We start from the raw sequence: 16135 nt of genomic DNA, 5'->3' as shown, positions 1-16135 counted from the left end.
GGACAGTCATCTGATGATGTTGGAATATGTTTGATGAGATGTTGCAGATTATCTTAAACACACAGGTGACCTGATCCTTGTGGTACACTCTGTCTTAGATGCAATGTTGGACGTCAGTAAAGTACACTGTGTCTTGGTACAGGAGTTTAGGATGGGAAGATAAGATTAAATTAGGTATTTGGGTCATTAGAATTGGCCGTGTCACATCTTATTATGAAATGATACTTTCAGAGTTCATACCGTAAAGGTTTAACTGTGTTGTTTCTAAAATCAAGCTTTTTAAAACTGTTTACAGAACTTAATGTGGTTGATCCAATTTTACACTTCTGAGTTTGCAAACATATTTGTGTTGCACTATGATCACAGCTCTAGTATGTGCCCTTAAAAGATACCTTAGCTGAGATTCTATATGTTTTATTAGTTAGCTTGCACCCTGCGTGGTAGCTGCTAATATCTATGATTGTAAAACCAGGGATAAGCACTATATAAGTGTAGCCAATGTAGAAGTCCAGAAATAAGGTGGAATCGTACATTATATCTGAAAAGGTATTTAAACGACAGTCACTTGAGGTCATGATGCATATTTGTTGAAAATGTTCCAGATCATGATTAACCTATGAGGGCTGATGGGTATGATAAGGCTCCAGACATTTATGTTACATAACTTGAAGAAAAGAAGACCAATAGAAATGTGCCAACTCCTTATTGGGACAGTTATGTCATTTTGAAAGAGATAGTGACAGTGACTGTCTACTTTATTTACCTGATGAGTTTAATATAACACTTGTGTCAAGTGAGGAAAGGGGGCACGTTGCACAATTGCATGCAACAATGGGGCATGTTCCCATTCTACATTTGGTAAACAGCCCATCCAGCCTCCCACCTTACTCTTCATTGCTCAACTGTTACAGATAAATTACTTTCGTGATGGAAGTGTACAACCGCCAGCCACATGATTAGAGGTCCCAATTGAATGAATGCTGGATGGTGTGATGCATATGAGACAGACGCAAGTATATTCATATCTGTAAATATCAGTGAATATGTATGTTTAAAAAAAAATACATTACTTGATTTACTTTAGTATCATTTTTTGCATTTGAAATTACTATTAGCGCCATCTATGCAATAAAGAAGTTACCTTCTTTTTGATGTAATGGATTCTTTGTTTATGGTTTATGCTAAATAAATAAATAAATTATAAATGATGCTAATTGTAATGCTACTGTGCTTGGGAACAACAAGACATGATCCCGAGGTGCGTATCGAGTATTTTGTCGGCATTAGTGCCTTTTGGATGTGAACTGAACTGTTGTGCTGCATGTTGGTAGAGAGAACTGTGTGAAAGGCTTTAGAAACAGCGAACTTGAATGTAAAAATGAGAGTTTACGATTGTAAAAGAACAGTAATAGGTATCAGCCTGAGTCATGCTGTGCATCAGAGGGCACAAGAGGCAATACCCTGGTCCAGGATGGCATCATGGCACATGATCGACAATGTGGCACACTGATAATCATGATGTTAATACGACTTTCACGCATCATGCAGATTCAACAGAAAACTTGGTTAACCTCTTGGTGGTTGTGCTTTCCTGATACACTTGCCTTTTGTTTTTAATTCTTTGTTCAGTTCCTCTCGGTGTGAGATGGAATACTTTTTAAACAGTTATGTAATTCAGTCCACTACTGGATTCTAATCTTTACAATTTATCTGATCTACTGCTACCGCTACTACTTCCTGCTGTATCTGACATGCATGGATTGAGTCCCTGCAGGTCCTTTGATCTATATAGGTTAGGGTGACATATTGTATGTACACTGCAGAAAACATTTTATCTCCCAACTGTTGTATTTTCCAATGTACGGATAACAGTTTAGTTTGTACCTTGACCACCATCCCCTTACAATTTTATTTCATGGCAATATTAAAGGATTTTTATAAGTCACACACAAATACTCATCAAAGTATAGGTAATAGATTAAATGACACAAGTTGCAATTATTAAGTGATATACAGTATAAAGTTGTTGATAGGATGTTGCCAGGGCCAGAGCAGGTTTTTGTAAATTCACCTAAATGAAAAATCTTGGAGAAGTTTCCATGCTGAAGGCTTCCAACCCTGTCCTGCTTCGTTTGTATATATGTTTGTACTCTAGTTGACCTCTTAAATACATGCAAATGAATTAAAAGCTGGAAAAAATGTTAGTCGGTGCTATGGTACATGATTGCTGTGATAATGTGTATGTAGGCCTATGGACCTGAAGCCCAAACTATTCAGCCGTAGAACTATTGCTGACACAATGTCCTACAGGCTCATAAACAAGTCACAGGCTGGACAGGAAATAGCAGGTGGAACAAAAGCATGTGCCAAAGGAATGTCACATCACATCTGAACCCACATGCATTGAAGTGTTGGCGAACCCTTCCTTTTCATGACTTCATTATTGAGCTGTTCAACCTCCAGATCGTCAGTTTGTAGCAGTACAGCATGTGCTCATGTATTCTTGTTGCTATTGTTCCTTTCTCCTATAGTACCGAAACAGCCATGATAAGGAAAGTGGGAGATGTCTTAACATTTTCAACTGCACTATTAAATGTGTTTGACCAGATGTGTTGCCCAGTGCTCAAGTGACAAGCAATCTGAACAAGAAAACAATCTTCGGTGAAGACCGAGTAAAAGACCTGGAATGTTACAGGCACATTGGCAACCTAAACAGCATCACCAGGCCAGAAAGACCAATAGAAGCACACAGCACTCTGTGGATCATGTCAAATGTAGTTTTATTCCTGTTATATGTTGCTGAACCATACAGAGGTTATTAACTGTATGAAAGTCAGAACAAGGTCTATACAGTTTGTTTGATTTTCTTCAGACGTGCCACAAGGTGAAGAGCAGCTCACACTGGAAAGTAAAGCAATGTTGTCCAACCTTGTTCAACACATACAGTCATGGTCCATGGTCTCCGGAGGCCAAGAACGTTACTAAGCTAAACTTTATTTTTAACCAACGATCCCCCGTCTCCCGACCACATGTCAAAAGTGTCCCTGAGCAGTACTGACCCCCAAATTGCTCCCGATAGCTAGCCTGCTATCAGTGTATGAATGTGTGTGTGAATGGGAACAGGCCGGGCGGGGCACGGGCTCTGAGAGTCAAATATTAATGTGGTTAGTATAAACATACACAAACATTCGCCAATCGTTCGCCGGAGATTACTTACAGTATATGCCTTTAAAACAACGTAACATGTTGTACTCCCCCACCCTAACCCAGGGCAGGTGGACTGGGTACCACAGAACTGAGTTTAGGGGGAATGGAGGCTGGCCAGGGAACCTGTATAACATTTGACCCCTTATAGCCTACTGTCATGTGCCTTGTAGGCTTCCCACCTAGTTGTGGCCGAGGTTCGAGTGTGTTAATCTCTTGTTTTCGCAGAAATTGTAGAAAGTTTGAGCCCAGCATCCATTTAATTTGTACTATATAAAATAATATTGTGTTGAATGCCTTTTTTAAAGTTTGAGTAACAGTAACATTTCTTTCTTTGATGAATTCTGGTGTCTCCATATGAGATAAATGTAGTTCTTTAATAAAAGTAAGCATTACTTTCCTTTCCTTTTTTGTGTGCCATACGGTTACAAAATTGGGTTTTGATATATTGTTGTACAGTTTTGGCATATGGATTATTTCAGTCGTTCTGCTACTTGTGTCTGGGTGTTGTTCTATCAATTGTGAAAAGCATTTGGACCCCTCAGGTAAAACAGAAAACACGTGTACCTTTTGTAGTTCTCCTACATTCTTAAAAAGTGGTCAGGGTAATTACTCTGTCAGTCTGTTTAAATTTGTAATGTACATTTTTGTGTCTTTGACACCAATGTCTTCAGGCCGACATTACCAGCCAGGTATAATTTGAAAAATGATATATGAGCTGCATGTCACATGCCTGAAATACCGCATTTCCCACGCGTTTCACACCATTGGGAGGACTGACAAGTTATTCACTGCACTTTAGGGGCGGTATCACGAATTGATACGAGTAAACATGAGTAAGGTGGGCCCATTGACTGAGTACCTCTACATTTAAGAGTTGTACTGCACAATAATTCCAGCAACTGATTTTGAACTTGCTGCTCCAGCTTCAGCTTTTCCAGGTATAAAAAAGGGAAATCAACAATTTATTTTTTCCCAATAGATGTAAAATCATTTTAAAATCAAATGATATTATGAAAGTGTTCCTCAGACAAGAGGAATAGCAGCTTATACCAACAGATGATGAAATGTGCTACTTTCAGACAACATTGAATAAACTGTCATGAAAATAATTTATTTAAAAAAAACACATTTGTATAAAACACATTTTACAGAGCAATTGACTGATACATGTCATTAAATCATCTCATAAAACATCAAGTTGACTTCATTTATAATTAAATATACCAATATTCTTCATACATTCATCATACATTTGGGTTCCATTAGTGTATTCTCTCTCTCTCTCTCTCTCTCTCTCTCGCGCTCTCTCTTTCTGTGCAGAAATGTAGTATTAAACATTTTCTGCTGGTCTGTCCTCATGGAGATTATTACATCTGATTTCTTCTTCTTCAGGGCCCTGTTGTTCTATTTCTATTTGCTGGTCTTCAACGTGTGTCTTGTTGTTTTTACCCTCCGATGCTAAGCTTGCTCTTCTGCCTTCCTCCACTCTTTCATACTCCCGCCTCAGTTTCTCTTTCTCATTTAGTATCACTTCATCTTCTATGGTTTTCCGCTGCTCCTCCCTCTCTTTCTTCTTCTTCTCATCTTCCTCCATTTTCTCCTGCTTTTTCAGCTTCCAGAAGAAGCGGAGATTCTTCTCGGGGTAGGTGACTTTGGCCAGTGGCAGCTTGAAGATCCTATTGGTCCCGGTGGTTAGGAGGAGGAAAGTGAGGGCAGAGAGACAGAAAGGCCAGGTGCAGGCTGGCAGGCCAAACTGTAGATGAAACATACATCATGTCGCAGTTAGTAACTTGTGTTTATTATAGGCTGATACATAGGGTATATATAGGTGAGAGAAACTGTGTAACTTACCGTGGACATGAGATTGGCAATGGCTGATCCGAGATATGCACAGAAAAATGCTGCAGAGGAGGAGGAGAGACATTCCATGAGATGACCTTCATGTGCATGTGATCACAGATATAAAGATACCTGGCTGCTCTCTGTCATTGCTGTTGTACATGGTTACATGTAAGATAGTGTTCTTATCTTTCAGGTGTTTACTCACCACAGGTGATGGCAAGCAGGTGCACCTGCCAAGTGAGAGCATAAAACATTCCTCCGATGGCAATGCAGGCTAACACACAGTTGTAGCCCCAGAGGCCAAAGTAAATGTCTCCAAAAGGAGCTGCTAGAGCCAATCCTGCAAAAGAGTAAATCACAGCAATCAGGGAAATAATTCTGGATATTTTGCACATTGACATGGATCTTTTTGCGGTCATTTTGGATTTAGAACATATTGATTGGGGCTTTAAATCATTCCTATGGTTGTTTTTGGGCACCTCTTCCTATATTTGCCTATCAAGGTATTGTCTGGTTCTCTCACCAGAAACCATGCCGACTGCAGATCCCAGGACGGCATGAATGCAGGTGAGAGGGGAGGAGATGAAGAGTGAGAAGATGAAGATCCCTCCTGTCCAGGGGTTGTCACAGCCGTAGACCTGGCCCACTCCCACAGGCACTGACATGAACAGCTGGATACACACAGAAAGATTCAACATAAATGTGGAAAGAAAACTAAGCATTTTTATCACCTTACTTATGCTGCCTAGTTTTTCTCTTGTGGTTGTGTAGAAACTTTCCCTGATTGACTTATCTGCCACTACCCTTTGGCGCACCTGTACAATGTGCACCTGTGCAACTTGTTTAAAATATATTAATAAATATTGCAGAATGGCAGGCGGCATAAATATCGAGTTATATATTTATTTATTTATTGTTATTCTTCCGGACAATTACACATAATACATAATTTTCTCATTGCATATTCATACATATTACTTTGTGTTATCGTCCGAAGGGAAGCAGGAGAAGCCAAAGGCTTATCGGGTCCCGCCCCCACTGCCATAAGATTCAGATACACAGATACACAGCTACAGTAAGAACATTTTTTTTTCTTTTTTTTAAGAAGATTCATTCTAATACACAGATAATTTTAGGTCTCTATTTTCCTCTCTGCCTGTGACAATGCAGATATGGCCTTGTCCATTTCTTCTCTAGTAGTCTAAACACATCTGCAAAAGTATTCAAAACAGTCAGTGTGTCTGCTGACCTCGACTACAGTCCCATAACATGCAGTGTATTTACAAATTCTTCAGTCAGAGAAAGTCTTCCAATAAAACATGTATGAACATGTATGAACAGATGTAATACAAACTGATATAAACATAATGGATAAACATATGGTGAAAATATAAATGTTAAGCCTATATATAGACATGGGAACACATAATATAAACATGTGTAAATATAATGTAAGGGTGCTGAGCTCAGAAGTTCAACATCTAATGTAGTCACGTTGTGATGAGCTTGCAGGGATCAAGTCATTTTCTATTGTTTGACCTGACATTGAAAAATCTCAGGAATCTTTCACGTGTAAATTGCATAATGTTGAAATGTCATCGGTGCACAGCATCTATAGATTGCCTGCCCCACAGAGAGACATGTAAATAGAGGTAATGTACAGTACATACAAAAACCCTGGCCCTTTACTGACCTTGGCTACATCGATTTCAGCCCAGGTGATGTTGGGCAGCTCTGAGCGAGGCTGAATGAGGACTTGGGAGAAGTGGTTGTTGTAGTGGCCGGTGGCGACCATGTGGAGACACACCAGGATGTTAAAGGGTAGGGTGAACACTGGCAGATCCCAACGACTGTTGATAGATCCCAGGGCACTGGACACAATCGGGCTGAAAGACATGGATATAACATCACTGGTAATCGATTCAATCCACATTTAGTTTACAACATAATTTAAATATATTTATCAAAATGAACAGAAATGTTGAGTGTGCCAGCAGCTTGGTAGGTATCCCATGACAATATTATGACCAGCACTAAGCTTATATTGAAACTGATCTTCTCTGTTTTGTAGGTACGAAGGGTAAAGAAACCCTCAGACTCTGCCCACTCATTTCATCCGGAACTTTCTCTCAAACTCCTGTTTGTAGATTGACTGTCGTCACAGGGCATCAGTCAGGGCAGATTGACGTAGTGGAAGATAACTTGAAGATTAACGTTACCTGAGTTACCTAACTGTTTAGAATCTGTTTTCTAGAAATTTCTAAAGAAATGCTAAGTAATTTCACCACTTTCTTTAAAGTCATGACTTAAATGTATTTACCACCATATGCCAGTAAACTCATTACTTTAAAAATATTATGTAGCGTGATAGCGATAATTGACCTGCTTTATTTTTTATTTTTAAATGGTGTATGTAGGCGCTTACCACATCATGGACATGAAAATGTTAGGTAGCAGGAGCCACCAGTACCAGTCTCCTGCATTGGAGAACACAGCCATCAGCAGACCCACCAGGATGCCATTGTAACCGTACAGACCAGCAGCTATTGCACCCCTGGGGAAAGAGTTTTAAATAAGTATATGAATAAAGGTTTTCCTGTGCAAAACATTGTACAACCGTGTTACAAAACCATTTCTCTGTATCCCGCCAAAAGGAAATTAACATCCAGTTCTGGTTACATTGTTTCATTACGTTTCTGCACTCTCCATAATTATGCATGCCTACAGTTGATCTGATTGATAACGAGTTGAAACATATGTTGGGGATATTGGGGATTTAATGTAAGTTTGATTGATTGACGACACACAGTGCCAATAAGGTATGATGTATGGACTGTAAATGAGTGTTTCCCCGTATACAGTGATACATATTTAATTTTTTATATATATTAAATACATTTATATTGAGTGTACAAACCTGTTCTGTTGCAGAATCAGGGCAGAAATGGTGGCAAAGAGTGTGCCCACAAAGCCATTGAGGGCCCACCAGTAGTTTTGCAGGATCAGACCAGCAAAAATGATGAGGCCACTTAGAGGGTTGTTTACGAACATCACCTGAGCAGCTCCTCGCAAAACCCAATCCAGCAACTGCAGCAAGATGAACTGTTCTGGAGGTGGAGAGAGAGAGAGAGAACATATAGAGTGTGTTTTTTTTCTTTCTTTCTTTGCGCATTTTTATGCTTTATTGATAGTGCAGAGAGACAGAGGTGAAATGGGGCAGAGAGGGGAGTGACATGCAGAGAACGACCGCGGGCGGGAAGCGAACCCGGGTCTGCTGCTGGGCCCGGCCCGGGGGGGGGGGGGGGGGGGGGGGGGGGGGACACGACGCCCTACCAACTGAGCTAAGGGCGCCCCCATAGAGAGTGTTGACATTAACCAGAGCTATTCAGTAGGCTGTAAACATTTCTGTCTGGGCAATTAAACGGGCAAGATACAACTATCCTGATCAATTTCTCATATAGAGTCAAAGTTATTTGTGCAAAACTGCCTTCAAATTATGCAACAGACACAGTGTGAAACAAATCGTGGGACTCTGAGGAATGTGATTGTCCAAGGTCACAGAAGATACATCTGCATATGAACAACAAGAGCTCATCCTCTTTTGATGCAAAATGTAACAATAATACTAATGTTGACTCAGCATTCCTGATCCTGATGACTCTGTCTAATGTTCTGATCAAATTTCTGTCTTTTGTCTCTTGCAAAAAAAATAAAATAATAATAACTTTCTTCTTCTAGTTTCCGTAGTAAGGGTCACGGTTTGACATCTGTCAGTGGCATAAATATATCATTCACTACCTTTCAGAACATGCCTGTTACACACTCTCATAATCTGTCTAACTACAAAGAGTAGTGAAAGGGGTTCAGTATGAGCCAAAAAGCACTGTGACATGTCAACAAGTTATTACTCATAATGAAACATTCTTAAAAAAACTTAATTTCTAGCTGCTTTAAGTACTGCTTTAAGTGGTGACTTACTTTCCATCCATTTACCAAACACCTCCATGTCTCCGGAGAAGTAGGAGACTCCCTTGAGGAAGCACGCCCTGGCCCTCTGCTGGTTGGTGTGTCCTGGCGGCACAGGCTCCTTCCCATCCTCCTGGGAGTTTTCATGCTTAGACGGCAGGTCAGTTAGCGCCATCAGGGGCTGGAGCTCCTTGAATTAAATTAAGGAATTGAATTATAATATATCCTAAGAGAAAAGGAGAAAATACATCACTCAGCAACACATAGAGTTCATCAGTGCTTGTTACAAGTGATAAGAAACAGACTAAAATATTTCACAATTAAATGTAAATAAATAAGAAATAATGTAATTCAATTGGAAATCATGTATATGTTGCTTGAGTTTCTGCATATTTTCTTGTAAGTGAAACTTAAGTGAAATAATAAATATATGATTTATTACATACAGTGACAGATAAATTTAAATTTAAATTCAGTGTCAAGATAACAATACACTTCTTGTATTGTATATTGCAGCAATTACTTTTTTTTACTTCTAATTAATCATCCATCAAAATCAATGCTCTCAGATGAAGGGATACTATTATTTAAATATAGGTCCACTTGATTACACATGGCTCACATTAATTCAAGTTTAGTCACTTTCTTTCTGTCCTACTGGACTTAAGGGACCTAATAAACAAGTGCAAGAGTTCCTACCTTTTTGCAGTGTGATCCAGTCATATGTCCCAGAATAGGCACAGGCTGCATGAGCTGCCAGCTTCTCTTGAGCTGTGCCACCTAGACTTCCAGCGCTGGCTTTTATAGCAACAGACCACAGAGAAAACCCCACCTCTTGTTTTCCTCTCCCACAATCTCAAAATAAATCAGTAGCACTCTCACAGTGATACTCCTTGCCTCATCCAAGTCTCTCTTGAAACACACTTGTAAACACCTCCCGCATTCACAGTGAAAAAATATGTGAAGCCGAGGTCAGGTCACTTACTGTACTTTGCTGTGGAATGTGAAATGTTGCATTTTCTGATCCATCTGTGTCAAAGTCAGCTCTTCGGGATGAGGGTGCTGTGCTGTAACATTGTGAGGAACAGGTAGGAGGACCCAAACACAGACAGATCTGTTATTGACTATTGAAGATTTTTTTTCTTTCTTACTGGCAGGTATGGGAAGGTGAGTTGGCAGGCAGCTAGATAAATCAAGGATTAAAAAAGAAACACTTCGAACTGTAGGAACCAGGAACAGAAGCAAACTAGAGTAACTAGTGTCAAAAAACAACACACACCAACATTATTGAAAGTGTTGACTGTAAATGCTAAACGTTCACTACTTACAGCATGGTCATTTTTAAGATGTACTTCTTCCTTCTGTTTTACATAACAGTGTGTAGAATACCATGGTGGGGTTCGAAAAAGAGCAAGGAGTTACTGGAACTAAAAGTTCACTGTTTTAGCGTGTGATACAACGTAAATCGTGCTCTTGATGCCATCTCCTGTGGGCTATGGGTCATTAACCTTGCTTCATGCTTGAAAACAAAACAATAGACAGTGCACTGCGTACAGTAAAATGCTCTGCATTTACAGTATGATGCCTGCACATCAGCTCCTACTCACAGGTTTGGACCACAGTCTAGCTGGTAGAGGTCAGAACAGCTTTCAGAGGTTGGTGCAATGCTCCTGTCATGTCATGCTAGATTTGGTGTGTCATCATCACTGATTCAGTGTTAAACACTCAGCTAGATTAGTTAATAGTGAAAGCAGTTGTAGCAGCATTGTGGACAGAGGTCTCTATCTTGGGGGTGAATAACATCAATGATTAAATGCATGGTACTCCCAACCAGACAGCATTACTGAGGAAGCCCAATGGACTAAATAAACAGCTAAAAGCATTTCAGAATAATTATTAAACTAGCAACTGCCAGTACTCCACAGATGTGAACATACCTCTACGCAGCTGAGGTATCAAGTCCACTAATCCTGACCCTGCAGAAGTTCAGATCCATCCTTGGAAACGGTCCTCTACTAGATTAGTTGTAGGGTCCCGGTATTGTGTGAGCTAGATCAATGCAGCCACTGTTGTGAGGATCACCTAAGCTTTTCCTACTTTGTTAAATCAAAATGTATGCTGTTGTGGAAGCCAATTTTATATTGATTAGTTTAATTCTACTCTTGTCACTACATTCATTATTTGATCATTGTATGAAGTGTATTTCCTCCCATCTTAACTACTGATGTATCCTGTCTGGAGTTTCTATTGTAATTAAATCAGTCCGATTGGGCTGACATCCTATCCATCCTGGAAGCTCCCAGATTCAGATTAGCATCGATGTCATCAAGAACCAAACTTGATTGTGCCATTGTTATTCTACCTATCTGACCATGTCAACCATTCTGTATAAAGCAGCTCATTTTGTGTATACAACTCAGACAAGACCCTGGCATTGCTCTGAGTAGGATGCTCTGGTCTTCTCTCCATGCATGAATGCTGACCATAATCATCTGTATTGTCTTTTGAAACTAAGTAAAGATTTGTTTTAATTTTGGACTATAGAGAAGTTTTCTTCAACAAAAAACTTCTTCCACAATGTGAAATAGGCCCATTGGCATGTGTTGATGAAGAAAAATGCACAGAGACTGTTTCATGTGTTAAATAAATGCCATTTGAACTTGTATTAATCTCAAACATAAGATAACAATATAAATAAATAATAAGAGCTACTGATTGTTTGCAGTGACATTCAGTTTATGGGCTTTGTACGGCTGAACACAATGCTCACACTTATGACGTAAGTATTACATGAGCATGTCATTAGTCATTCCTTTACCTTCACATACATCCTTTTGTTGGTGAAAGTAACTGCCGCACATTGTGGACAGAGGTTGCTATTTTTGGGTGAACAACCACAATGTTTAAATACCTGGGACTCCCGGCGAGTCAGCAGAACTGGACACGCCCCTTAGAAGAAACAAAATCAAAATTGGAATTTCAGTCCCAAACTCTCCTAAATAAACAGCTAAAAGTGTGTTAAAAGAAGAGCGTGGGATACTAGAAACTCCCAGTACTCCACAGATGTGAACACTAGGGTAGTCTCTATGCAACTTAGGGATAAAGTCCAAGAATCCGGACCCTGCTGAACTTAACATCCATCCTTTGTTACTGTCCTCAACTCAACAACTAACAGTACAGGGAATCATTTTGGTTTTATTCTGGTATTGTGTGTGGAAGATGAATGGAGCCACTGTTGAAGTGTTTACAGTGACTGACATGATGGACGTTGTTACAATGACTAGACACACTCCTCAAACACGTATCGTAAGTATAACATGAGTGTGTCATGGGTCATTCATTTAAACTGATGTTAATTCTTCTTCTTCTGTACACACGTGTAAGCCATAGTGTAGTTGGGAGAGGTCAGAGCTTAACATGTCAAATTCTCAGGGTGCGGTGCAATGCTGCTGGTCCTGCCGTGGGAGATTTGGTGTGTCCTCACTGTTTCATAATCAGAGAGAAGCACTGCGGGACTAACATTTCCCCTTCCCTGTCTTTCACAGCAGCAATCAAACATACTTTTGTACAGCATTACATGAGTACAGTGATGTTCAAGATTTCTTTCAGCAATGTTCAAAGAAGTATTCAGATCCCTAGCTTATTTACCCAAACTGTTAAATTAGACTGTGTGAGAAGTAGTACAACAACTCAGTAATGTAACATGGAGCCCAAACTAGATAATGCTTTGTTAGCTTGTACAGGAATAGAAGTATAAACTATCATAAAATGGAAATACTCAAGTAAAGCACCAGTACTTCAAAATTGTGGGTTAAATACTTGTGTCAATGTAGTAACCTTCCACTGATGTGTGTGTTTTCTCAGGGTGGCTGTGGAATTTGAAGATAATGTTTATTCTGTTTCACTAAACTATCATCAACATATGTCAATTTACATAATCATAAACAGCAGACACACACACACACACACACACACACTCTTACAGGGGGATAATGCGAGCACATGAGGGCGTGTTTTTTCCTTTAGCGTTTATTTAGTCGTTAAATACAATTACTGTACGGTTACGAAGCTGATGAGCAGCATTGATTGCTGCTGCAGACATCTAGTCATCGCTGGAGGAGGAAAAGGATTTGCCCGAAAAAGAGAGTGGGGGCCAGAATGAGATGTACAACATTCATGTTTGTCTCATTAAAAAACGAATGAAATGCGAGTCCAGACCAATCAAAACAGATATTTTTCCATGGATTGTTTTTTGAGAGTTGTTCTCGCTAAGCAGCCGGTTATGTTTTTGAGGTGTTATTTATAAATCTCACTTGCAAATTCTTTTTCCTGTTAAACTTTCCTTTGTATGTATCTATGTTGCCTTGTTTTTGTTGTTAAAAATTATTACTTTTAAACGGCGCCCCGACATTGAACTTTCTAGCTTCACCTTTGGGTTAGGTAACTGTGAAAGCTAAATAAACACTGGTGTAAATGGGTCAGAGTAAGTCAGATTGGTTCTTTTTGGGCTCCTTTTGGATGCACGTGCCCATCATCTTACATAAATGTGATGCTGCGGGTTACCTAACACTAAACAACAACAACAGGGTTTGTCCATTTGTAACCAGATTATTCCCCTGATAAGACACATCCCGGAAATAGTTTGAGTTATCAAACATCATAGTTGTACAGGGACATGTCCTTTTTCAACAGATCTGTTGATATGCTAGGTAGGTGAAACAGTGTTGGATGATTGCAAAATACTTCATTAAATAAAGTAGATATTCTTGTATTTGTGAAAATCAACATCAACCATAATAGTTCTACTTGTATTACGTCATGTAAATGTTGTTCCTAGTTTATGCTGTTTAAACAGTCGGCTCTCTGAGTCTTCACAAAGACTGTGGAAAATACAAACATCAAAACATTCAAATTGAGACTGAATAAGGTGACCTTTTAGCATCTCAAAATGAAAAGTGAACTGTTCGTGTAACAGCGAAGCTCATCAATGGCTGTCATGATTATATGTTAAAAAACACAAACAATCTAATTGATTATAAAGCATAGCACATGCCATTCGTTCAGGTTTGCGATGGCCACCCCACTCTACTGTAGGTCTGTGTCCCACCTTGGCTACCCCATAATATCCTAGAAACGCCACTGCCTTTCAGGTTCTAGTTTAACTGATTTATTGCACATGTCTTCCTGCACCTGTGTTGCCTGTGGCCATAACAGACACGAAAATATGGTCACCATTTATATGAAGGTCACCTAAATAATGCATTATAAGCACATTCATAAGACACAGATAATGCATTTATAAGGCTTTATAAAACACATTATATGTTTATGATCATGCTTGACAACTTATAACAAGTTTCATAAAGTACTATAAGTGGTATATAACGTATTATAAGTTCAGCATTCATATAATGCTTTATACCCCCATGTCAAAGTGACATCAGTGTTTGTATTACAACTCCAATATATATAATATTTGTAAGTCATGGAGGTTGTGTTCCCGGGCTCCAGAGGAAAAGGACCATCCAGATTGATACCAATACAAAGTTGAAAAGCCAGCGTTTGTGATGGTATGGGGGTGTTTTAGTGCCCTGGAGTTACGTAACTCGGTCCATCTCGTCCGGATACTTGGGAAATTTTCTCTGAACTCCTCCGCTCACAAAAAACACGACCTGATAAACAAAATCAGAGTTTCTTTAAGTCATTATTCCGTCATAAATCAAATGCTATTATTTTCTCATAATAATTGCCATAGACTGGAGCAACAACAAAACATTTATGTAATATTTTAACATAGTCCCTTTTGAAAAGTTGCAATAACCCATAACCTGTGTTACATGTTAGGGAGACTTTATGTAAGATATTTGAAAGAAAACCACATGTAAAGGCTTATCCAGAATAGCCAAAGGCTAGGTTGAAAACATAGGTAACACTTTAGTTTGACAGTCCACTGTTGACACTCAACAAGCTATCAGTAGATATGCAGTTGCATGTCAACAGTGAATGAGTTGATATTCAACAAAACTATCTCAACTGATAAGTAACATGTATTCAACTAACTGTAAGTTATATCTACTGATGGCGTGTTGAGTGTCAACAGTGGACTATCAAACTAAAGTGTTATTTAAAGTGATATTCAATGTAATTTTTCTTGTCTTACATCTTACTTAAAGCCTCAAAATACTGCTCATAATGCCTAATAATTGAGTTAGATAGTTAGTTAGTTAATAATGTGCAACCCAGGAATCCCATTTTCCTTTCAAACTGTTATGTCACTTTGACATGGGGGTATAAAGCAGTATGAATGCTTAACTTATGTTATGTCCACCACTTATAATACTTTATAAAACGTGTTATAAGTTGTCATGCATGATTAAACATTTATATTGTGTTTTATAAAGTGTGTCTTGTGACCTTCATAGAAAGTGTTACCGGCATGAATCAAATAGCTTTACGTAGTTGTTGTGTATTTGCCATGTAATCATGTCAGGGCTTGTGTAAATGTATGAATGTAATGCAAACATTGTGATTTCAAATACGTTATTGCAAATTAAAGGTGCTGTAAGCGGAAAGGTTCTTTTAGCTAACTTCCTGTCAGTTACTGCAGTTAGCAGTCCCCTCACTCGTCCCTACGTCACCACATTAATGCAGCAAGTTATCTATCATCATCTGATATCCATAAGTGTGATAAAACATGATAAAAACCATCAAAACAGACATTGGGAAGGATTTTTACCTGCTCCGCCATTGTAGGCGCATACACATTCACCCATCTGTTGCTCTAGCGTGCACCGGCAGTGAGACCATGGAGTGTATATACTATATATGAGTGAGACGAATGTCAGTTTGTAGCGATCTTTTTTCTGATTGGATAAACATTTCGGGATACTCCAATAAATGTATTTGCCGATTACATGCAAAGCAGCTGACTGAGAGATCGGCTTTATGAAATGCGCACATTATGTAAGTGATAACTGTATGACTAAAGAGCGATTTTACACTTATATTAACATAAATAAACCGCTTACTTCACCTTTAATGCAACATTTTAAAACAACTCAGAGATTTGGGAAACATCTGAGTTTTGACCTGGGTTACTTAATCTCAAGTAGGTTGAGAG

The 16135-nt window shown here is 39.1% G+C and overlaps 1 protein-coding gene across 1 annotated transcript; it reads right to left on the bottom strand.

Moving 5' to 3' along the window:
* Positions 1-4537: 4537 nt before the first annotated feature.
* Positions 4538-9190, bottom strand: slc14a2 (solute carrier family 14 member 2; the record flags this gene model as incomplete). Its single annotated transcript, XM_080035025.1, has 8 exons — positions 4538-4960; positions 5059-5108; positions 5255-5389; positions 5573-5720; positions 6743-6935; positions 7475-7603; positions 7967-8156; positions 9028-9190. The coding sequence occupies 8 exons, from the start codon at positions 9188-9190 to the stop codon at positions 4538-4540; spliced, it is 1431 nt and encodes a 476-aa protein (XP_079891151.1).
* Between the last annotated feature and the right edge of the window lie 6945 nt (positions 9191-16135).

This window comes from Ammodytes marinus (assembly GCF_949987685.1).
Source record: "Ammodytes marinus genome assembly, chromosome: 2".
In the NCBI taxonomy this organism is placed as follows: Eukaryota; Metazoa; Chordata; class Actinopteri; order Uranoscopiformes; family Ammodytidae; genus Ammodytes; species Ammodytes marinus.
This window is presented reverse-complemented; position numbering and strand designations above follow the sequence as displayed.